Consider the following 25,099-nt stretch of genomic DNA (forward strand, 5'->3'; position numbering starts at 1 on the left):
CAACAACACTCAAGAAGCTCGACTCCATCCAGGATAAAGCAGCCCGTTCGATTGGCACCCCATCCGCTACCTTAAACATTCACTCACTCCACCACCGGCGTACCGTGGCTGCAGTGTGTACCATCTACAAGATGCACTGCAGCAACTCACCAAGGCTTCTTCTGCAGCACCTCCCAAACCCGTGATTTCTTCCACCTAGAAGGACAAGGGCAGCAGGCATATGGGAACACCACCACCTCCAAGTTCCCCTCCAAGTCACACACAATCATGACTTAGAAGTATATCGCCAATCCTTCATCGTCGCGGGGTCAAAACCCTGGAACTCCCTCCCTAACAACATTGTGGGAGTACCTTCACCACACGGACTGCAGCAGTTCAAGAAGGCAGCTCACCACCACCTTCTCAAGGGCAACTAGGGATGGGCAATAAACGCTGGCCTTGCCAGCAATGCCCAGATCCCATAAGCGAATAAAAATAAAATTACATTTGCCACTTGTCTGCCCATTCTTCTAGCCTTTCTATGTCCTGTTGCAGTCGATTGGTATCATCCTCACTGTTTGCCACACCCCCAAGTTTGGTGTCATCAGCAAATTTAGAAATTCTACTCTGTATTCCAATATCCAGGTCATTTTTATATATCAAAATAAGCAGTGGCCCCAGCACTGACCCTTGGGGAACAACACTGTCTACCATCCTCCAGTCTGAAAAACAGCCATTTACCACAACTCACTGTTTTCTGTCCTTAAGCCAATTCCTTATCCAAGCTGCCACTGACCCACCTATTCCATGAGCCTCAATTTTGTTAACCAGCCTTCTATGTGGTACTTTGTCAAACACCTTCCTAAAATCCATGTATACAACATCCATTGCATTCCATTCATCAATCCTCCCTGTTACTTCATCAAAAAATTCAATTAGATAAGTCAAACACGATCTGTCTCTTACAAATCCATGTTGGCTCTCCTTAATTAACTTAAACCTTTCCAGGTGCCCGTTAATTTTTTCCTTCATTATTGTTTCTAAAACTTTACCCACCACTGATGTTAAACTGACCGGCCTGTAGTTACTAGGATTATCCTTACACCCTTTCTTGAACAATGGTATCACAATAGCCACTTTCCAATCCCCAGGCACCTCCCCCGCATCTAGGGAAGATTGGAAAATTATAGAAAGCCCTTCCGCTATCTGCTCCCCCAATTCCCTTAGCAACCTGGGATGCAAGCCATCTGGACCAGGCAACTTATCCACTCTAAGCATACCCAGCCTTTCTAGTAGATCCTGTCTATCAATTTTCACCCTTTCCATCGCTTCTTTGTCGGCATCCATCTCCTTAGTAAACACCAATACAAAGTACTCATTGAGTATTCTAGCCTTGCCCTGCACTTCTAGGCATATATCACCTTCTTTGTCCCTAATAGGCCTCACCCCGCCTCTTACTATTTAAATGCCGGTAGAAGATTTTTGGGTTCCCTTTTATGTTAACCGCTATTCTACTCTCATATTCTCTCTTTGCCAATCTTATTTTCAACTTCACTTCCCCTCTCAACTTGTTGTATTTGGTCTGTTTCCCCCTTGAAAAATTCACCTGTTCAGACCAGGGAGTGAGGTGAGGCGGAGCCCGGTATAAAAACCGGCGCGAGCACCGAGGCCCGACCAGTTCAGACCAGGGAGCGAGGTGAGGCGGAGCCCAGTATAAAAACCGGCGCGAGCACCGAGGCCCGACCAGTTCGGACCAGGGAGCGAGGTGAGGCGGAGCCTGGTATAAAAACCGGCGCGAGCACCGAGGCCCGACCAGTTCAGACCAGGGAGCGAGGTGAGGCAGAGCCCGGTATAAAAACCGGCGCGAGCACCGAGGCCCGACCAGTTCGGACCAGGGAGCGAGGTGAGGCGGAGCCCAGTATAAAAACCGGCGCGAGCACCGAGGCCCGACCAGTTCGGACCAGGGAGCGAGGTGAGGCTTACCAACTCAGCAGCGGGGAGAGAGGTAAAAAGTAATCAGAGTGTGACATCACCAGGGAGCAGGTAAGTGATTGGTTGGTGAGTATTTCTCTTTTTTTTAAACTTTAACTCTGTGGTTTATAGTTGCTAAGGTCTTTCTTATGTAGCGGGGACTGTTGGTAAACCATACAAGTGCCTTAGAGCTTATCTTTAATTGGTGATAGTGAATTAATTAAAATTAATTAAAGGGTAAGTCATGCCAGGAGAACCCAGCCCCGTGTTATGCTCCTCTTGCTCTATGTGGGAAGTCAGGGACACTGCCGGTGTCCCTGATGACCACGTGTGCCAGAAATGCATCCAGCTGTGGCTACTACCAGACCACATTGCGGCGCTGGAGCTGCGGATGGATGGGCTTTGGAGCATTCACGATGCTGAGAGGGTCGTGGATAACACGTTTGATGAGGTGGTCACACCGCAGGTAAGGGCTGCACAGGCAGAAGGGAAATGGGTGACCATCAGGCAGAGCAGTAGAGGCAGGCAGGTAGTGCAGGGGACCCCTGTGGCCATCCCCCTCTCAAACAGGTATACCGATTTGGACACTGTTGAGGGGGATGACTTACCAGAGGAAGTATTTAGACTTCCAAAAGGCATTTGACAAGGTGCCACACAAAAGATTATTGCTTAAGATAAAAAATCACGGGATTGGGGGTAATATTCTGGCATGGATAGAGGATTGGCTATCTAACAGAAGGCAGAGAGTTGGGATAAATGGTTCATTCTCAGACTGGCAATCAGTAACTAGTGGTGTTCCGCAGGGGTCAGTGCTGGGTCCCCAACTCTTTACAATCTATATTAACGATTTGGAGGAGGGGACCGAGTGTAACATATCAAAGTTTGCAGATGATACTAAGATGGGAGGGAAAGTAGTGAGTGAGGAGGACATAAAAAACCTGCAAGGGGACATCGACAGGCTAAGTAAGTGGGCAGAGATTTGGCAGATGGAATACAATACTGGAAAGTGTGAGGTTATGCACTTTGGCAGGAAAAATCGTAGAGCAAGTTATTATCTTAATGGCAAGAAACTGGAAAGTACTGAAGTACAAAGGGATCTGGGGGTCCTGGTGCACGAAATTCAAAAGGTTAGTATGCAGGTGCAGCAAGTGATTAAGAAGGCCAATGGAATGTTGGCTTTCATTGCTAGGGGGATAGAATATAAAAATAGGGAGGTATTGCTTCAGTTGTACAAGGTATTGGTGAGGCCACACCTGGAATACTGCGTACAGTTTTGGTGTCCATACTTAAGAAAGGACATACTTGCTCTCGAGTCAGTACAAAGAAGGTTCACTTGGTTAATCCTGGGGATGACGGGATGGACATATGAGGAGAGGTTGAGTAGATTGGGACTCTACTCATTGGAGTTCAGAAGAATGAGAGGCGATCTTATTGAAACATATAAGATTGTGAAGGGGTCGGATCGGGTGGATGCGGGGAAGATGTTCCCGATGATGGGTGAAACTAGAACTAGGGGGCATAGTCTTAGAATAAGGGGCTGCTCTTTCAAAACTGAGATGAGGAGGAACTACTTCACTCAGAGGGTGGTAGGTCCATGGAATATGCTGCCCCAAAAAGCTGTAGAAGCTACATCATTACATAAATTTAAAACAGAAATAGACAGTTTCCTAGAAGTAAAGGGAATTAAGGGTTACGGGGAGCGGGCAGGAATTTGGACATGAGTCTAGGTTCGGATCGGACATGGCCCTGTGGGTAGCGGAGCGGGCCCAGGGGCCGTGTAGCCTGATCCTGCTCCTATTTCGTGTGTCTAATTCGGTTAGATTCAGGAGATGGTTCTGTGATAGTGGATTGGCGGTTAGGATCAGATCAGCCATGATCTTATTGAATGGCGGAGCAGGCTCGAGGGGCCGATAGGCCTACTCCTGCTCCTATTTCTTATGTTCTTATGTTCTTATGAAGGCAGCAGCAGCCAACTTCCCGGCACCAGGGGTGCTTCTGCTGCTCAGGAAGGGAGGAAAAAGAGTGGGAGATCAATAGTGGTAGGGGATTCTATCGTAAGGGGAACAGATAGGCGTTCCTGTGGCCATAGACGTGACTCCAGGATGGTTTGTTGCCTCCCTGGTGCCAGGGTCAAGGATGTCACTGAACGGCTGCAGGGCATTCTGAAGGGGAGGGTGAACAGTCAGAGGTCGTGGTTCACATTGGGACCAATGACATGGGTAGGAAGAGGGATGAGGTCCTGCAGCAATAATTTAGGGAGCTAGGTAGCAGATTAAAGAGCAGGACCTCAAAGGTTGTAATCTCTGGATTACTCCCGGTGCCACGTGCTAGTGAGTATAGGAGTAGGAGGATAGAGCAGATGAATGCGTGGCTAAAGAGTTGGTGCAGGAGGGAGGGCTTTAGTTTCCTGGATCACTGGGCCTGCTTCTGGGGAAGGTGGGACTTGTACAAGTCGGACGGGTTGCACCTGAACCAGAGCGGGACAAATATCCTTGCGGGGAGGTTTGCTAGCACTGTTCGGGGGGGGTTTAAACTAAAATGGCAGGGGGTTGGGAACCTGAGCAGGGAGGCAGAGGAAAGGGAAACAGGGATAAAAGCAAAAGATAGGAAGGAGAAAAACAAAAGTGGCAGTCAAAGAAATCAACGGTTTAAATCAAACGTGGCCACAGTAAATAATAATGCTAATAGGTCTAAGAGCGTTAAAAAAACAAGCCTGAAGGCTTTGTGTCTTAATGCGAGGAGCATTTGTAATAAGGTGGACGAATTGGCTGCGCAAGTAGAGGTAAACGAATATGATTTGGATGGGATTACGGAACCGTGGCTCAAGGATGGCCAAGACTGGGAACTCAACATCCAGGGGTATTCGATATTCAGGAAAGATAGGCAAAAAGGAAAGGGAAGTGGGGTAGCATTACTGGTTAAAGAAGGGATTAATACAATTGTAATGAAGGATATTAGCTCTGATGATGTGGAATCTGTATGGGTAGAATTGAGAAATACTAAGAGGAAAAAAACATTAGTGGGAGTGGTATATAGACCTCCCAACAGTAAGGCGGAGGTTGGGGATGGCATTAAAAGGGAAATTAAAGAAGCGTGCAATAAGGGCACAGCAGTCATCATGGGTGACTTTAATCTACATATAGATTGGGCCAACCAAATTAGTAACAACACTGTGGAGGAGGAATTCCTGGAGTGTATACGGGACGGTTTCCTGGACCAATATGTCGAGGAACCAACCAGAGATCAGGCCATCTTAGACTGGGTATTATGTAACGAGAAAGGATTAATTAGCAATCTTGTTGTACGAGGCCCCTTGGGTCTGAGCGATCATAATATGATCAAATTCTTCATTAAGATGGAGAATGAAGTAGTTGACTCAGAGACTAGGGTCCTCAATTTAAATAAAGGAAACTACGATGGTCTGAGGAGCGAGTTGGGTAGGATTGATTGGGGAATGGCACTCAAAGGGTTGACGGTGGATAGGCAATGGCAAACATTCAAAGACCGAATGGATGAGCTACAGAATTTGTTCATCCCAGTTTGGCATAAAAATAAAACAAAAAAGGTGACTCAACCGTGGCTAACAAGGGAAATTAGGGATAGCATAAGATCCAAGGAGATGACATATAAATTGGCCAGAAAAAGCAATAATCCTGAGGATTGGGAGCAGTTTAGGATTCAACAAAGGAGGACAAAGGGATTAATTAAGAAAGGGAAAATAGAATATGAGAGTAAGCTATCAGGGAACATAAAAACTGACTGTAAAAGCTTTTATAGATATGTGAAGAGAAAAAGATTGGTGAAGTCAAGCGTAGGTCCCTTACAGTCAGAATCAGGGGAATTTATAATGGGAAACAAAGAAATGGCAGACCAACTAAATTCATACTTTGGTTCTGTCTTCACAAAGGAGGACACAAATAACCTCCCAGAGATGCCGGGGAACATAGGGCCTGATGAAAGGGTGGAACTGAAAGAAATCAGTATTTGTAGGGAAATGGTGTTAGGAAAATTGATGGGACTGAAGGCCGCTAAATCCCCAGGGCCTGATAATCTACATCCCAGGGTACTTAAGGAAGTGGCCCTAGAAATAGTAGATGCATTGCTGGTCATCTTCCAGAACTCGATAGACTCTGGAACAGTACCCATGGTTTGGAGGGTAGCTAATGTTACCCCACTATTCAAAAAAGGTGGTAGAGAAAAAGCGGGGAATTATAGACTGGTAAGCCTGACATCGGTAATGGGGAAAATGCTAGAATCTAATATAAAAGATTTAATAGCAGAGCACTTGATAAGCAGTGACAGGATCGGACAAAGTCAACATGGATTTACAAAAGGTAAATCATGCTTGACTAATCTACTGGAATTTTTTGAGGATGTAACTGCTAAAATAGATAAGGGAGAACCAGTGGATGTGGTGTATTTGGACTTTCAGAAGACTTTCGATAAGGTCCCACATAAGAGATTAGCGTGCAAAATTAAGGCACATGGGATTGGGGGCAAGGTATTGACTTGGATAGAGAACTGGTTGGCGGACAGAAAGCAAAGAGTTGGAATAAACGGGTCGTTTTCCAAGTGGCAGGCAGTGACTAGTGGGGTACCGCAAGGATCGGTCCTAGGACCCCAGCTGTTCACAATATATATTAATGATCTGGACGAGGGAATTGGATGTAATATCTCCAAATTTGCAGATGACACAAAGCTGGGTGGGAGGGTAAGCTGTGATGAGGATGTCGTGAAACTCCAGTACGATTTGGACAGATTGGGTGATTGGGCAGAAACATGGCAAATGCACTATAATGTGGATAAATGTGAGGTTATCCACTTTGGTGGCAAAAACAGGAAGGCAGATTATTATTTGAATGGCAATAGATTGGGAGAAGGGGAAGTGCAAAGAGACCTGGGTGTTCTTGTGCACCAGTCGCTGAAGGTATGCATGCAGGTGCAGCAGGTGGTTAAGAAGTCAAATGGTATGTTGGCCTTCGTAGCAAGAGGGTTCGAGTACAGGAACAAGGATGTCTTGCTACAGTTGTACAGGGCCTTGGTGAGACCGCACCTTGAGTATTGTGTGCAGTTTTGGTCGCCTTACCTGAGGAAGGACGTTCTTGCCATGGAAGGAGTGCAGCGAAGATTCACCAGGCTGATACCTGGGATGGCAGGAATGACGTATGAGGAGAGATTGTGTCGATTCGGCTTATACTCACTGGAGTTTAGAAGATTGAGAGGGGATCTCATCGAAACCTATAAAATTCTGTCAGGCCTGGGCAGACTAGATGCAGGAAGGATGTTTCTGATGGCCGGGGAGTCCAGAACCAGGGGTCATAGTCTAAGGATAAGGGGTAAGCCATTTAGGACTGAAATGAGGAGGAATTTCTTCACCCAGAGAGTGGTGAACCTGTGGAATTCTCTGCCACAGAGGGCGGTGGAGACCAGTTCATTAAATATATTCAAAAAAGAGTTGGATATATTTCTTAAGGCTAAAGGGATCAAGGGATATGGGGAGAAGGCAGGGACAGGGTACTGAATTTGGATGATCAGCCATGACCTCATTGAATGGCGGAGCAGGCTCGAAGGGCCGAATGGCCTACTCCTGCTCCTATCTTCTATGTTTCTGTGTTTCTATCATACACCCTCTTTTTTGTTTCATCATCTTCTCTATCTCCCTCGTCATCCAAGAAGCCCTTGCTTTGGTTCCCTTACCCTTCGCTCTTGTTGGAATGTACCTATCTTGTACTTGGAACATCTCCTCCTTAAAGTTCACCCATTGTTCCATTACAGTTTTTCCTGTCAGTCTTTGGTTCCATTTTACCCTGGCTAGATCATTTCGCATCCCATTGAAGTTAGCCCTATTCCAGTTTAGAAGTTCCACTCTAGATTGTTCCTTGCTCCTCTGCACTACTAATCTAAATCTTGTGGTACGATGATCACTCGTACCCACGTGTTCTCCCACAGACATGTGGTCGACCTGGCCCACCTCATTCCCCAGCACCAGATCCAGCAATGCCTTCTTCCTAGTTGGGCCAAGAACATACTGGTCAAGGAAATTCTCCTGAACACATTTCAGAAATCCCTCCCCCTCCTTTCCCTTTACCCTCGCATTATCCCAATTGATATTTGGGTAATTAAAGTCCCCCAATATCACCTCTTTAGCTCTTGCATATCTCTGCGATTTCCCTGCAGATTTGCTCCTCTACCTCCCTCTCACTATTTGGAGGCCTATAAAATACCCCCAATAGCGTGATCATATACCTTTTGCTCCTCAACTCTAACCAAATGGATTCTGTCCTTATCCCCTCAAGAACATCCTCCCTTTCCAACACTGCAATGTCTTCCTTAATCAACACTGCCACCCCATCTACCCTTTTTCCTTCCCTATCTTGTCTGAACACCTTGTACCCTTGGATATTAAGTGGCCAGTTCTCACCGTTTTTAAGCCACATAGTTCTCACCGTTTTTAAGCCACATTTCCATTATTGCCACAACATCATATTGCCACATGGCTAATTGTGCTTGTAGCTCACCAGACTTATTCACCACACTTTGTGCGTTTACCCATTTTTGAATTTTTCATAGTGGTCGAGGTAGCACGCAAAATTTGTGCTCAGTGCTCATTTACATGAGTATAGTGCTGATCTCAGCGCTAAAACCACTGCTCAATGGCTTATCGCTCAATAGGTGGGCCAATAACAGGTGTAGTCTAATTCCAGGTCATGTTTGGCCTAGGCTTTATCCAGTACTTAAAGGAGAGGTGCTTTGATGCAACAGCACCTCACTCATTCCATTTGGAGCACCACTTGGAAGCAAAACTAACTAGGAAGAGTTGTCTGAGTGGCAGCAGAGGAAGAGAGCAACACGCTTCATAGATGTGGCTCTGGAGTCACTGGTGGTGGCTGTGGAGAGGAGTTGGGCTGTCCTCTTCCCGCAAGCTGGCAGGAAGCCATCGGCCCATACATGCAGAAGGCTGTGGCAGGAGATATCTGATTATGTGACGGCCATTCAATGAGATCATGGCTGATCTGCGACCTAACTCTATATACCCGCCTTTGGCCCATATTCCTTAATAACTTTGGATAATAAAAAGCTATAAATCTCAGATTTAAAATTATCAATTGATCTAGCATCGATTGCCATTTGTGGGAGAGAGTTCCAAACTCCTACACCCAAATTTGTGTAGAAGTGTTTCCTAATTTCACTCCTGAAAGGTCTGGCTCTAAGTTATAGACTATGCCGCCTGGTCCTAGAATCCCCAACCAGCGGAAATAGTTTATCTCTATTTACCCTGTCTATTCCCCTTAATATCTTGAAAACTTCGATCAGATCACCCCTTAACCTTCTAAATTCATGGGAATACAACCCTAATCTCTCCTCATAACTTAACCCTTGACGGCTAGATATTATTCCGGTAAACCTACGCTGCACTCCCTCCAAGGCCAATATATCCTTCCTAAAGTGTGGTGCCCAGAACCTCTCTCAGTACTCCAGGTGTGGCCTAACCAGGGTTTTGTATAGCTGCAGCATAACTTCTACCCCTTTGTACTCTAGTCCTCTAGATATAAAGGCCAGCATTCCATTAGCCTTTTTGATTATTTTCTGTACCTGTTCATGATGTTTTATAATCTCTGTACTTGGACCTCGTAGGCGCTTTGTACAACCACAGTTTTTAGCTTTTCACCATTTAGAGAGTACCCTATTCTATCCTTTTTAGGTCCAAAGTGGATGGCCTCACATTTGCCTACATTGAAATCCATTTGCCACAGTTTTGCCCATTCACTTAATCTATCAATATCCCTTTGTAATTTTATGCTTTCATCTACACTGCCTACAATGCCGCCTATCTTTGTGTTATCGGCAACTTTGGATATGTGACTTTCGATGCCATCATCTAAGTCATTAAGAAATATTGTGAATAGTTGAGGCCCCAACACAGATCCCTGCAGGACACCAGTGTTCACATCCTGCCAATTTGAGTACCTACCCATTATCCCTACTCTCTGTCTCCTGCCGCTCATCTAATTTCCTAACCAGGTCAATAATTTGCCCTCAATTCCGTGGGACTTTATCACTTTATCAAATGCCTTCTGGAAGTCCATATAAATAGCATCCATAGACATTCCCCTGTTCACTACTTTAGTTGCCTCTTCAAAAAATCCAAACAGGTTTGTCAGGCATGACCTACCTTTTACAAGGTTCTGTCTGATCAACTGAAAATTTTTGAGGTGTTCAGTCACCCTATCCTTAATTATAGACTCTAGCAATTTCCCAACAACAGATGTTAGGTTAACTGGTCTATAATTCCCTGGTTTCCCTCTTTCACCATTTTTAAATAGCGGAGTGACATGCTCAATTTTCCAATCTTAAAGAACGGTTCCTGAATCCAGAGAACTTTGGAAGATTATAGTTAGGGCATCTGCAATGTGCTCGCTTACTTCCTTTAAATCCTTGGATGGAAACCATCTGGTCCTGTGAATTTGTCACTTTTTCGTGCCATTATTTTCTTCATTGCTGTTATTTTACTTACATTAATTTTATCGAGTCCCTGTCCCCGATTCAATATTGGTTCCTTGGGATTTCCAGCATGCTATTCTCTTCTTCTACTGCAAATACTGGTGCAAAGTAATTATTCAACATGTCCGTCATTTCCTTATTATCATTGATAATATCACCACTTTGCGTTTTTAAAGGGGCCAACATTGCTCCTGACTACCCTCTTTTTCCTAATGTAATTGTAAAAATTCTTTGCATTGATTTTGATATCCCTTGCATGTTTCTTTTCATACTCCCTTTTTATAGCTTTTACTATCTGTTTTGTGACCCTTTGCTGTTCTTTGTATCTTTCCCATTTGCCAGGATCTGTGCTATTTTTTTGATTTTTATATGCTTCGCTTGTGAATGCTCATACTGCTGTTATAGAATTCTTGGCCTCCTATATAAAACAGTTTTTCTTATCTAGCTCACTGGGCGAATTCAAATGTAGAACCTTGATGCTCCCATACAGATCATTGGACATGCTCAGGGAGTGCCTAATTGCGAGGAAATATCTGGAGTGAACACACACATTCAGCCTATCCAATTCTCATAGGCAAGTGACAGTAGTTGTGCCAGAAAGCAAGGAGGACCAGCCAACTACTGCATCAGCAGATGTGGCAGGACAACTCAGGAGCCAGTCACACAGTCACCTCAATCCCAAGCTCCCACTGATACCCAATAGCCAGCCACCACACTTAATGCTTTCACTGGTAAGTCACTCAGAAAAAAGGTCATGGATTAGCACTAAAATGGTACATATAAGACACTTTTATTAAAGGAAAGAAAAGGAGCAAAAACACTAACATGACAGACATATCGTAGAAAGTAGAAAAATGAATTGGTTGCATGTTATTTTCCTTTTATCTTTGGTGCAGAATAAGGTAGCAGCACAGCAACAGATAGGCATGGATGATAGTTGAGGTAGTGCAGAGGGTAATGCTGGTGATGGTATTTGGGCTATTGAATAATGCATAAACAGGAGGTGAGTTAAAGAAAGAAAGAATTTGCTAGCCCAGGCCCTTAACTGAATGTGTCCTGTATGAGTTCATGGTGCAATTGTCACCTTGAGTGTAATGTTCCAAATTGATGCTGGGGAAAATTGATATGAAAATTCTAGTATGACAAAAGAATTTGTGTGGTGGGCTAGACCTCTGATTGCCTCCTCCCTCCTTTTATTTCCAAACATGGCGACAGTATTTTTATGCTCTTCGTGACTGAAATAATTTTTAAGTAATTTGAGACTGACTTACAGATTTGGTATTTCCCTCCAATATTTCTTCTTCCAGTGGTTCAAGCTTCAAGTCCTGCAAAACAGATATAACAGTACAAACAAATTGTCTAGTAAGAAGATATGGCCTAATATAAAGTCTAATTCTGCTGTCCTGCGAACACAGAATCTGTGATTTGCTGCTCATTAAAATTAATGAACAGAAAATCACAGGCTGCACACCCACAATTTCCTGCAACACACTCCCCATGAGCATGGCTCCCTGCTGATGGGATCTTTTAAAATCTGGGTTCCTGAGATCTTGGTACTTGGCCTTCTCAGCCATGGACAACCATATGTGCCCCCTCTGGGGAGAGTTAGTTGTTTCCTTATTATTCCCTCCAAGCTTCTCCTACTGACTGGTACTCTGTGATGCACCCAGGTATATCCCCTCTGTCTCAGTAGTGGCCCTGTCCCAAGTATCTGGGCTGGTGCTTGAATAAGTAAGGTGCCATGACAGAATGACTGAATTATGTGGAGGAAGAGTTCCTCTGGAAATTACAGTCTGCTTGTCAAGTGCTTCTTTCTGTAAGTGTGCAACAGCTGTGAGGGACGTGAAAGAAATTAATTTTAGAAAGATGCTCTCTGACTTGTGAATCAGATGCTGTGACTGAGCAATAGCAGGATACCTTTCAAGTCATCAGAATGCCTTCAGACCATAGAAATTCACAGTTTTGTGAATCCTGTCATTGCTTTTCAACATTCAAGTGCAACTCCAGCTCTTTCACTCTCTCTTCCTCTTCTGAGTCACCTGCTATGTGTCCAGCCATTTCAGCTGCAGCAGTCTTTTAACAACAACAACAACTTGCATTTATATAGCGCCTTTAATGTAGTAAAATGTCCCAAAGCATTTCACAGGAGCGTTAGCAAACAATATTTGACACCGAGCCACATGAGGGCAGATGACCAAAGGTTTGGTCAAACAGGTAGGTTTTAACTGCTGCAGCAAAGACCCAGGATTTTCACTGAAACCCACAATGTCAGGAAAACATAGGCCAAAATGTCTTTAAACATACTTTGGTGCTGCTGGTCCCAAAAAAGCTATGTATTGAGTGAGCGGAATAATTTTCTGTTGATGTGATTGATCAAAGGAGCATGAATGGCCATTTGGTGCAACCTATGATACCGTGGACCTTGGGGAATCCTGCCACTCTGTAAAATTGCAGTGCCATGTCATGTTGCTGCTAGTTGTTCATGGTGAACTGGATGAACTGGCTTGTTGTAACAAACAATGCATCTGTCATTTGCTTCAAACACGTGGGTGCAGCTGATTGACTAATGTTATTATACAGGGCAATGGTAACCTGCAATGGCCCTATAGACTAAAGGTTCAGGGTAGTTGTGATCTTCACAGCCACTGGCAATGCAGCGCCAATGCTGGAGATGGCTGAAGGTCAGGTTGCAGCATATAGCATACCTCATTATGGTTTCCTTTGTAATGTACAGCCTCCACAAACACTTCTTATGGGTCAACTGGATATAGAAACATCTTGATCTATATATTATGGAATGGGGTATTATTGGATGGGTGCCAAATGCTTCCTGTGGTGCTTAACCAGCCCGGCCTCCCTCTTTTGTTCCTCTACTTCTTTCTCTAAAAGCATGACAAGGAAACCCAATATGGGCTCTGTAGAATTGGGAGGACACAAACAAAATACATAGGCCCTGCTATTTCCAGGGAGGTGGAGGGAAAGCGGGGGAGGCCGAAAGTGTCCGAAGAAGCCAGCAAGGCCGGGGGTGTGGAGCTCCTGCCAAATTTAATGGCAGGACCTCATAATTTTTTTCTTCCGTTTCCTGCCCGGCAACCAGCCAAATTGACCAGCTGGCTGGCTGCTGGGCAGGAAAACCAACAGCATGAGGCCACAGCCAGGGGACGGTTCCCAGGAATCAGGAGGTGGGCCGCTGCAGATCGGGCCCTGGGGCAGAGGGGGAGGTCGCCAATTGCTGCAGGATTAGAGAGAGGCAGCAATTGGCAGAAGGGAGGCCGAAGGGTTCTTTGAGGGGTCGGAGGAGCACTTCTGCTCCTTCTGGCCCACAAGGAGTGCTATAAAAGGCAATTATTTTCTGGAGCTGGCAGATCCTGCATCAATTTTGCTGCTGGGTTTCCCGAGGCCTGGAAAACCCGTGCGACAGCAGTTCAATTTAAATCAGGCTCCCAATTGCACTTTAGGTGACTGATTTAAATGAGATGCCCTACCTCTCCAAGACAGGACATTCGCATGGCACACTACCCGCCACCATATAAATGGTGGTAGGCGCATATGTGTCCGGTTGGGTCATGTTATGGTTTTTTTAGGGTTTAATCCCCCCCTGCTGACCTCCTCTGGAGGTGGGGGGGGGGGGGGGGTTAATATTGAGCTCATACAGTTAGATGGCCAAGCTAGTGTCAGTGGTAAAATAAATTGATTAAAAAAAAGCTGAGAAACAAAGTTTTAAAGATATTTTTATCAAACTTGCATGGGCCATTTAAATCCACTTCTGCCTTTCACTTAGCACTTAGTGTGATTAATATCTAGTGTAAATAAAGCTGTAACGACGCAAAATGGGACATATAGCATCATTATGTTATTACTGCCTCATATAAATACGCCCATCCAAAACGGTATCTGCCCCATTTTGAATCCCTTCCTACCACCTAAAGAGGGAAATTCAACCTAATAATATGTTGAGTAATGTTACTGGACACAGCAAAGGCTACGGGCCTGACAACATCCCGGTTGTAATGCTGAAGACCTGTTCTTCAGGTGTGCCCCTAGCTAAGCTGTTCCAGTAAAGTCAAAACACATTGGTATCTGTCCAACAATGTAGGAAATTGCCCAGCTATGTCCTGTCAACAAAAAGCAAGACAAATTACTGCCCTATCAGCCTACTGGTCATCAGCAAAGTGATGGAAGGAATCATCAAGCGTGCTTATTTACTAATAACCTGCTCATCGATATTCAGTCTGGGTTCAGTCAGGACCGCTTGGCTCCAGACCTCATTATAGCTTTCATCCAAGCATGGACATGAGTTGAATTCCAGAGGTTAGGCAAGAGTGAATGTCCTTGACATCAAAGCAGCATTGACCGAGTGTAGCACCAAAGAGTCTTAGTAAAACTGAAGTCAAATGATCAGGGCAAATTCTCCATTGGCTGGAGTCATACCTAGTACCAAAATGAGCATTGTGGTTGTTGGAGGCCGATCATCTGAGCCCCGAACATCATTGCAGGAGTTTCTCAGGGCAGTGCCCTAGGCCCAACTATCTTCAGCTGCTTCATCAATGACCTTCTCTCCATCATAAGGTTAAAAATGGGGCTGTTCGCTGATGATTGCACAGTGTTCAGCTCCATTCGCAATTCCTCAGATAACAAAGCAGTGCGTACCTGGAGAACATCCACGCTTTCACTGATAAGTAATATTCTCGCCAAAAATAATTCCAAGCAATGACCATTGCCATGTATTGAGAGCTTCATCACCTCGCCATCATATTTAATTGCGTTACAATCGCTGAATCTCTCACCATGAATATCCTGGGGCACACAATCGACCAGAAACTCAACTGGACCAGCCATTTAAATGCCGTGGTTACTAGAGTAGGTCAGAGGCTGGATATTCTGTGGTGAGTGGCTCACCTCCTGACTCTCCAAAGCCTCTCTGACCCCTACAAGGCACAAGTCAGGAGTTGTTGGAATACTCTCCATTTGCCTGGATGATGCAGCTCAACACCATCCAGGACAAACAATTCACCTGATCAGCATCCCATTCCAGGAGGAACCTGATAATACAAATTCATCTTCCAGCTAAGTTTAAATCACTGATTTCTTTTTGATAAATCATCATTGTGTTCTTTTCTCAATGTCAACGAAAGAATCCATAGGTTCTATTAAATGTAGGCCTAGAAATTGAGTGGGCTTTGCGCCCATTTTGCGGCGCTAGAGGTCATTGCGCTGGACATACAGCCGGTTCAGAAATTCCCTGGGGCCCTACCATCGGCGGTAGACCGGTTGCGCTGCGCCGGCACCGATGACATCATCGGTGTGCGCAGCGTCCCGGTTGCCGTGGTGACGGGCCCCAGCGCCGAAATTGAGTTGCGGCCGCCTCGCCCGTGGCAGCCGCAACTAAGACTCTGGCAACCGAGTCTTACAGGAGTTTGCGCCGGCGCATTAAGGTCGCGCGGCGGCCGGCCGCTTTCCCGCCGGCCGCCTGCCCGCAGCTCCCTCCCCGGACTCCTCCACCCCCCCCCGCGGAACAGATGCTTCTGGGTTGCGAGCCCGGCACTTCCCCGAGGTGCCGGGCTCATTTTTGTGAAGATTTTACCGGCCAGCGGGCGGGTGCAGGCAGCTCCTCCTTAACTGAAGGAGGAGGCCTGCACTTCCCGAGCCTGCCGCACCGCATCGGGCGCCGCAGTGCCGGAATAGCGCCGCAATGCGGCAGGTAGCGCCCATTTTCAGGCGCAAACACCCTTCAGTAGCGCCGGCAGCCGTTTGGGCGCGGCGCTAATGAATTTTTGGCGCGCGCAGGGGGACTTAGCGCCGGCGCTAACTTTCCGGCGCTAAAGCCCTGGTGCGGCGCCAACTGAATTTCTCGGCCCCAGTGTTGTCTGACTTAGGTAAAAATTGAACAGTTTCTATCAGACGAGGAGGGAATTTTTCAGGGGGTCAGCAGACGCGTTTGGTGGTGCATCGGCTGGGAATTTTTATTTTGACAGCAGGTAGGGAACCCACTGTTAACCCGCCTCCACACTAGTCTCCCAGATGTCGGGTCTGTCATTGCTGAACAGACCTGACACCAAGCGGCGGAGGAGGCAATTTAGATTATTAAGAGCTTGTTAACAGGCACTTAAAAACTATTTTCAGCTCACCTTTAGATTTTTAGAGTTCACCAACAGCTTCCCCGCTGCTTGGGAATCACGTCAGGTAAGCAGGTCGGATGTTGTGTCAGCATGGGATGATTTCTTAACTTGACAGCTGCGCATGGTCTACAAAAGCTCCCATTTTATAACTGTTCACCTTCCAAGGTTAGAAGCTGTTGCTTACTGTATTTGGAAGACAGATTGAGCTTTATGCAGCTTGCAAGTGTTTGGAGCAAACTCTCTATCCAGTGCCACCTCATTGGAACAACCTCTCTCACCATTGACAGATCGCTTCTGTCATCTCAACCTCACCTGCCATCTATTCCATCAGCATCAGTGCCCATGAAAATATCTCTCCTTGGTCCTCAGAATCCCACCACGATCAGCTCCAACACCAGCAGCACCAGGCACACCAGCAACACCAACCACAACTCCAACCATCTCCGCAATCAGCTGGTGCTGCACAGGACATCAGCACCCGACCACATTGCTACCCGGGAGGCCCGGAATGGCCTCAGCATGGCCAGGTTTACTTCACTTGATGCTGTACACCCTGGCTGCCATATGTTGCGCCAGGTTGGCACCAGCCCACACCAACAACATAAAGCATCCCTACAATGCCCAAGCCATTCCTTTCACACTCATTGTCATTGTGGGGGGTACTGTTATGTCTCACCATTCATTGCAACTCACTTAGCCACTGCCAAAGGTGCACACAAATCTGTCCAAGAACACAAAGTGTTGAAAATAAAGATTTCAGTGTTTGACAGCACATTAACAGAAACTTCACATGAACATTGGCTAAAACACCCAAGTGCCTACCCTTGTGTGTTGTTAGTTGGTATGATTGGACTAGGATGAGGGTGAGTGTGAGGGGTGGCCGGTGAGATGGGGAAGTGATAATGTAGACAGAGAGGGATGGGTGGAGGTGCAAGGCAAGTTGCTGTGAGTAAGGATGTGCAAGAGTAGGGAAGGCAGAGTGATGGGGATGTGATGAGTGGCACAGCAGGATAAGGTTGAGTGGGGCTTTGCAGTAACGTTTCGTGATCTACTGAGATCATTGAAAGGTTTGCTCTACTGCAGCCTGGTCATCCTAACAACATCCCGGCTTGTGTCCTCCTGTGCAATGTGCAACCAGGCTGCATTGATCTCCTGGGGAGGTCTCTTCCGCCCGTGGGAAGGGAAGAGGACCTCCCTGTGTGCTGTGACTTCCTCCGCAAACATATGGAGGGAGTCATGGGAGAGCCTGGGTGCAGCCGTGCACCTCTGTGCAGTGCTTGTCAGTGTTTGCAGCACCTCAATGCTGTAGAACACTGACAGCAGAACTGTCAAAATCAATTTGCGCATGGTCCCTTTAAGGAAACCAGTTGATGACGCATCATCAAGTGACGTCATCAGACCCGCTTCCTTCAATTGGCCAGGAAAGGCACTGGGCGGGCTTAACAAGCCCAATCATCGTAAGATCACTCTACAGAGCGGGCTGGAGCCAGCAGTGGGGTCGCACCCTGCCATCATCCCCGGCCGCACCAGACCCGCCTCAGTCGGCGAAATCACAGCTGGAATCTCTTTTTGTATCTTCAATGTGAACTTTACCTTAATTATTCAATCAGCAGTTTGATTTGAAGTATTTTGGAGAAAGCAAATAAACTCAAAGATCCTCATGAATTGAGGGAGAAACCAATCTAATTCAGCTCTGAGAAACCTACTGATACATCTTGGGAAATTTTGCAGACTGTTCTGCTGGGATTAGTAACTCCCTTTAACTGTTCTAGGAATAAAGGTCGAGAAATTGGATATGGCCCAGAAACGGGCGGTGTCATGGCCCAGCGCTATTTGCCTGCGCCCGTTCAAAGAGGTGCAGGCAGCACACAAAATTTGTGCTGCCTGCTCATTTACATGAACACGCTGCTGCTTGGCTTACCGCTCAACAGGTGGGCCAATATTAGGTGCAGTCTAATGGCCAGTAATATTTGGCCTAGTCTTTCTACACTACTTAAAGGGGCGGTGCTTTGATGTAGCAGCACCTCAACGTTATTGGAATTGGAGTTGGAAGACATGGCTCAGCAGCAGCAAAGAGAATGGGCCAGAATGTTCTCTGATGTGGCTCTAGAGGCATTGGTAGTGGCAGTGGGGAGGAGGAGGGGTGTCCTGTTCCCACAGGGTGACAGGAAGCCATCAACGCACACTTTGAGAAGGCTGAGGCAAGAGATATAGAAAAATAGAAACATAGAAGATAGGAGCAGGAGTAGGCCATTCGGCCCCTCGAGCCTGTTCTACCATTTAATGAGATCATGGCTGATCATCCAAATTCAGTACCCTGTCCCTGCCTTCTCCCCATATCCCTTGATCCCTTTAGCCTTAAGAAATATATCTAACTCCTTCTTGAATATATTTAATGAATTGGCCTCAACTGCCTTGTGTGGTAGAGAATCCCACAGGTTCACCACTCTCTGGGTGAAGAAATTCCTCCTCATCTCAGTCCTAAATGGCTTACCCCTTATCCTTAGACTGTGACCCCTGGTTCTGGACTCCCCCGCCATCGGGAACATCCTTCCTGCATCTAGTCTGTCCAGTCCTGTCAGAATTTTATAAGTTTCAATGAGATCCCCTCTCATTCTTCTAAACTCCAGCAAATATAAGCCTAATCGACCCAATCTCTCCTCATACGTCATTCCTGCCATCCCAGGTATCAGTCTGGTGAATCTTTGCTGCACTCTCTCCATGGCAAGAACATCCTTCCTCAGATAAGGTGACCAAAATTGCACACAATACTCAAGGTGTGGTCTCACCAAGGCCCTGTACAACTGCAGCAAGACATCCTTGCTCCTGTCCTCGAATCCTCTCGCTATGAAGGCCAACATACCATTTGCCCTCTTAACCGCCTGCTGCACCTGCATGCTTACCTTCAGCGGCTGGTGCACAAGGACACCCAGGTCTCGTTGCACTTCCCCTTTTCCCAATCTATTGCCATTCAGATAATAATCTGTCTTCCTGTTTTTGCCACCGAAGTGGATAACCTCGCATTTATCCACATTGTATTGCATTTGCCATGCCCAATCACCCAACCTGTCCAAATCATACTGGAATTTCTCTGCATCCTCCTCACAGCACACACGCCCACCCAGATTTGTGTCGTCTGCAAACTTGATGATATTACATCTAGTTCCCTCATCTAGATCATTTATATATATTGTGAATAGCTGGGGTCCTAGCACCGATCCCTGCGGTACCCGATTAGTCACTGCCTGCCACTCGGAAAAAGACCCATTTATTCCAACTCTTTGCTTCCTGTCTGCTAACCAGTTCTCTATCCAAGACAGTACCTTACCCCCAATCCCATGTGCTTTAACTTTACACGCTAATCTCTTATGCGGGACCTTATCGAAAGCCTTCTGAAAGTCCAAATACACCACATCCACTGGTTCTCCTTTACCTATTCTACCAGTTACATCCTCAAAAATTTCCAGTAGATTAGTCAAGCATGATTTATCTTCATATCAGGGTATGTCACAGCCCACAGTATTGTACTGCGGACATGGATCCAGTGCAGCAATAATTTTAATGACCTGAGCCTGAGCGAGTGGACCTGCGGGAGGAACGGAGTTGGAGGCCGGGGATAAAGGCAGCACGGAGCAGAGGCCTGGGAGTCTGAGTGAGCGGGCTACCTGCGAGGGAGACAGTCGGCAAGTGACACAACAAAGGAGTGACGTCAGAATTCAAAGGTGTCGCTGGTACAAGGGAGCTGAGAGGTGAGTATAGGGTGAGTATTTGTGGTAAGCTTTTTTTGTTCTGTCTGAGTATATTTCTGCTAAGTAGATCATAGCTATTTAAATAGAGGGAAGTGCACTTTGTTGGGTACTTGTTGAGTGTTTCTTGTTAAGTTTTAAGTTTATTTCTGCTAAATTACCTCCATAGTCTGGTAAATAGAGGCATGGCAGGGCAGCTCAGTCCCGTGATTTGCACATCCTGTGCCATGTGGGATATCCTGGGTGCTTCTTGCGGCCTGGACGACCACGTGTGCAGGAAATGTCGCCAACTGCAGCAACTCGAGCTCCGGGTGTGAAGGAATAAGCAATATACCTATTCAGAAAAATACACCATTCTATAAAAGAATTCTGACTTTATTAAAACATGACATACTGGGCTTGAAAATCTAAAAGCCTTAACAATGGAGAAGCTGTGAACAGCATTCAGGCTATTGAGATAAGATAAGTTGTTGATGCTGAATCAAGAGCCTTATTGAAACAGGAGGTTGGAGGTTCCTGATAGTCTGAAGCCTTGGAAAGAACACAATGGTATACCCTGTTAAGGTGTTATAAATTACAATTCGGAAAGAAACACATAACATTAAGAAACATATGCCTTTGTGGGAATGGCATCAAGTGGGGGAGGCACCAGCCGTCACATTTTTTTTGTGTTGAATTTGAAACACCTAGGAGACACGAGTCTCTATTACAACCAGCTGAGGTGACTTAGAATTGCATAGAAGACCTCGGTAAGAATGACATCAAATAGATGCACCTACTCCACACCATTTTATATGATAAGCTTCGAACACGTAAAGGTAGAGACATAATTCTTAATGCTACCAGCTAATCTAACTGTAAGAATAAGCAGGAGTCAGCAGAAAAATGACTAGAGATAATTAGCTTACATCAGCAGAAAACTTCAAAGGAAATACCACTGAGAAAGGGTATAAAAATTGAACTTTCAAATGGGATGATAGATTCGCTGTAAAGGGGCAAAGCGATTCTCGGCTTCAGAGGCAAGCTCTGTAAGTCTTCAACTCTTTGTATCTCGGGGATCAAGGTATTGTATTTGATTTTGGTGGATATCCTGGAATAAACTAAGAACTGTAAAACTAGAGAAGTAAAGATTTGAGAATAAGGGTCTCTGATAATAGAATTGTAAGATTTTTGTTTTTGGAACTGTTAATGTTGTGATTGAATCACCAACTGTAAATTACATATCGGTTCTTTAATAAATCTATATATTTTTATAATTGTCTCACATAATACTTCTGTATCAAACTCACAAACTCAATCTCTGTACACTCTTTGGTGAGGAGTTGCAGAGTTCTGAGGGAGTTTTCCGGACCCTCATAATATCCGGAAGGTTACAGTCTAGCTAAACTTATTAAAAGTGCTATCTGGAGGACAGTAACATCTTCAGGTTGTTCCTTTCCTTTAGGGAGAGATAGTCTGGACCTTTAGACCCAATTAAGCATCTTTAGGATTTGGCTACCTCAAACTTTAGTTGAAAGTGAACGTCTGGGGAATACGCCTGATCCGGGGTAGCCCTAAAGGGGCTAGGACTAGTAATAATCCTTTCACGGGTTTCAGAGCTTGAGTGGCAGCTGGAGTCACTACAGTGCATCCACGAGGCTGAGAAATACTTGGAAAGCATGTTTCTAGAAGTAGTCACCCTGCAGCCTCAGAATGTGCAGGCGGAGAGAGAATGGGTAACCGCCAGACAGAGAAGGAGGACCAGGCAGGTAGGGCAGGAATCCCCAGAGTGCACCTCGCTCACTAACTGGTTCACAGTACTGGAAACTGGTGGGGGGTGATGGCTCCTCTGGGGAGAGCAGCCAGAGCCAAGGCCACGGCACCATGGGTGACTCAGCTGCACGGGGTGGAGGAAGAAGAGTGGAAGAGCAATAGTGCTAGGGGATTCATTGGTTAGGGGAACAGATAGGCGTTTCTGTGGCAACAGATGTGACTCCAGGATGGTATGTTGCCTCCCTGGTGCCAGGATGAAGGATGTCACTGAGCCGCTGTAGGGAGCTAGGAAAGAGATTAAAAAGCAGGACCTCAAAGGTAGTAATCTCCGGATTACTCCCGGTGCCATGTGCTAGTGAGTACAGGAATAGGAGGATAGAACAGATGAATGCGTGGCTGGAGAGATGATGCAGGAGGGAGGGCTTTAGATTCCTGAGGCATTGGGACCATTTCTGGGGAAGGTGGGACCTGTACAAGCTGGACGGGTTACACCTCAACAGAGCCGGGACCAATATTCTCATGGGGAGATTTGCTAGTGCTATTGGGGAGGGTTTAAACTAGCTTGGCAGGGGGATGGGAACCAGCATATAGGAGTAGAAAAGAGGAATATGGTGCATAAAAGAGTGAGGCCTAGAAATTCACTTTGGGGCGGCCAGCTCGCTCGCGCCCAAAAGTTAGCGCTGGGCGGGGAGGCATTAGCGCTCACCAGATATTCGTCTTCTGCGCCCCAATTCTGAAGCGGGCGCTATACCAGGGTGTGCCCGCCTCCGCTTGGGGCGCTGCAACTGAATATCGGCACGCTAGTTGCCGCAGCGCCACCTGCAGCGGAGCGGCAGGCTGCGGTACTGCAGGCCTTCCTCCCTCTCTTAAGGGGGAGGTGCCTGCAACAGCCGGAGCCCCGATCGCGAGTGCCGGCAAAAGAGCCCGGCACAACGGAGAAGTGCCGGGCTCGCGGAAAGCAGCCGGCAATGCCGCGGGGGGGGGGGTGTGGAGGAGGCCGGGGAAGGAGGTGCGGGCAGGCGGCTGCCGCAAAAGCGGCCGGCCACACCTTCCGCTTTAAAGCGCCCCACAAAGGCTGCAGGACGGCCCCGTTTTCTGGTCGCTGTTTGCGGCTGCTTCGGAGGAGGCGGCCGCAACTAAATATGGGGATCGGCGCGGTTTCGGGGCATTACCGGGGCACCGCGCACACCGATGACGTCATCGGTGCCGGCACAGCACTAACGGCTACCGCCGCCATTAACGCTGCACTCAATTTCCGCGCTACCAACCCCGCCGGCGCAGAAGACCTCTTTAGGCGCTAAGTGGGCGCAAGGCCCACTGAATTTCTAGGCCTGAGTGTGTTGGATGGTACTAGAGAAGAAAGTACTAGAGGCGGTAGTAGTACCATATTAGATAGGAGCAGACTAAGAAAGACTATGAAAAATTCAAAAGTGGGTTTAGAATGCATGTACGTAAACGCACAAAGTGTGGGGAATAAGGTTGGTGAGCTACAAGCACAATTAGCTGTGTGGCAATATGATGTGGCAATAACGGAAACGTGGCTTAAAAACGGGAGGATGTTCTTGAGGGGGCAAGGACAGAATCCATTTGGTTAGAGTTGAGGAGCAAAAAGGGTATGATCACGCTATTGGTGGTATTCTACATGCCTCCAAATAGTGAGAGGGAAGTAGAGGAGCAAATCTGCAGGGAAATCGCAGAGATATGCAAGCACTATAGAGTGGTGATATTGGGGGACTTTAATTACCCAAATATCGATTGGGATAATGCTAGGGTAAAGGGAAAGGAAGGGGAGGAATTTCTGAAATGTGTTCAGGAGAATTTCCTTGACCGGTATGTTCTTGGCCCAACTAGAAAGGGGGCATTGCTGGATCTGGTGCTGGGGAATGAGGTGAGCCAGGTCGACCAAGTGTCTGTGGGAGGACACTTGGGTAGGAGTGATCATAGTATCATAAGATTTAGATTAGCAATGGAGCGGAGCAAGGAACAATCTAGAGTGGGACTTCTAAACTGGAATAGGGCTAACTTCAATGGGATGCAAAAGGATCTAGCCAGAGTAAAATGGAACCATGTTCCAAGTAAAGGCTAGGTACATGCCAACAAGAGGGAAGGGTAAGGGAACCATAGCAAGGGCTCTTTGGATGACGAGGGAGATAGAGGAGACGATGAAACAAAAAAAGAGGGTGTATGATGAATGTCAGGTGAATTCTTCAAGGAAGAACCAGACCAAATACAATAAGTTGAGAAGGGAAGTGAAGATGAAAATAAGATTGGCAAAGAGAGAATATAAGAGTAGAATGGCGGTTAACATAAAAGGGAGCCCAAAAGTCTTCTATCAGCATGTAAACAGTAAGTGCGTAGTAAGAGGCGGGGTGAGGCCTATTAGGGACAAAGAAGGTGATATATACTTAGAGGCGCAGGCAAGGTTAGAATATTCAATGAGTACTTTGTATCGGTGTTTACTAAGGAGGTGGATGCTGACAAAATATCAGTAGAAGTGGAAAAGGTAGAAGCAATGGAAGGGGTAAAAATTGATAAGACTAGAAAGGCTTGGTATGCTTAGAGTGGATAAGTCACCTGGTCCAGATGGCTTGTGTAAAGTCTGTGTGTTATATTGTAAATTAATACACAGACCACAAGAGTAAACTTTAACAGGACTTTACTATTCGAAGGTCAGGGCGAATCTGCCCAATAAATCCGTACACAGCACTTATATACCAGTGTGGTCACCGCCGGTATTACAGTATACAGCAGCCAAGATAAAGTAGTGCAACCCCTAAAATAGTTCTCTTAAAGGTGGACGGTTACATACAATAGTTCTCTTAAAGGTAGAACAGTTACATACACTACAATCCTCCCTTTTTAGCTTACAATATATATATTCCCCATTAAACATAACATCATAACATAGATACACAATTTCATGTAAAACAGTTCACAGATTCAGTCTCTGCGGAAAACAGTTCACAGATTCAGTCTCTGCGGAGGCGCCTCCTGCGCTTCCTGACTCGGTCCGGATAACGCCTCGGTGGT

At 46.3% G+C, this 25,099-nt stretch overlaps 1 protein-coding gene across 1 annotated transcript in view; it reads right to left on the reverse strand.

The window, feature by feature from the left end:
* The window catches only part of necab1 (N-terminal EF-hand calcium binding protein 1), a 438,822-nt gene that overhangs the window by 21,189 nt on the left and 392,534 nt on the right, over positions 1-25,099 (reverse strand). The window contains exon 9 of the mRNA XM_085992697.1: positions 11,724-11,777. Within this exon, the coding sequence (XP_085848823.1) occupies positions 11,724-11,777 (54 nt within the window). The remainder of the gene's footprint in view (positions 1-11,723; positions 11,778-25,099) is intronic.

The sequence above is a fragment of the Somniosus microcephalus genome, chromosome 7 (genome assembly GCF_052327205.1).
Source record: "Somniosus microcephalus isolate GS21.2 chromosome 7, FLI_Smic_1.0, whole genome shotgun sequence".
In the NCBI taxonomy this organism is placed as follows: Eukaryota; Metazoa; Chordata; class Chondrichthyes; order Squaliformes; family Somniosidae; genus Somniosus; species Somniosus microcephalus.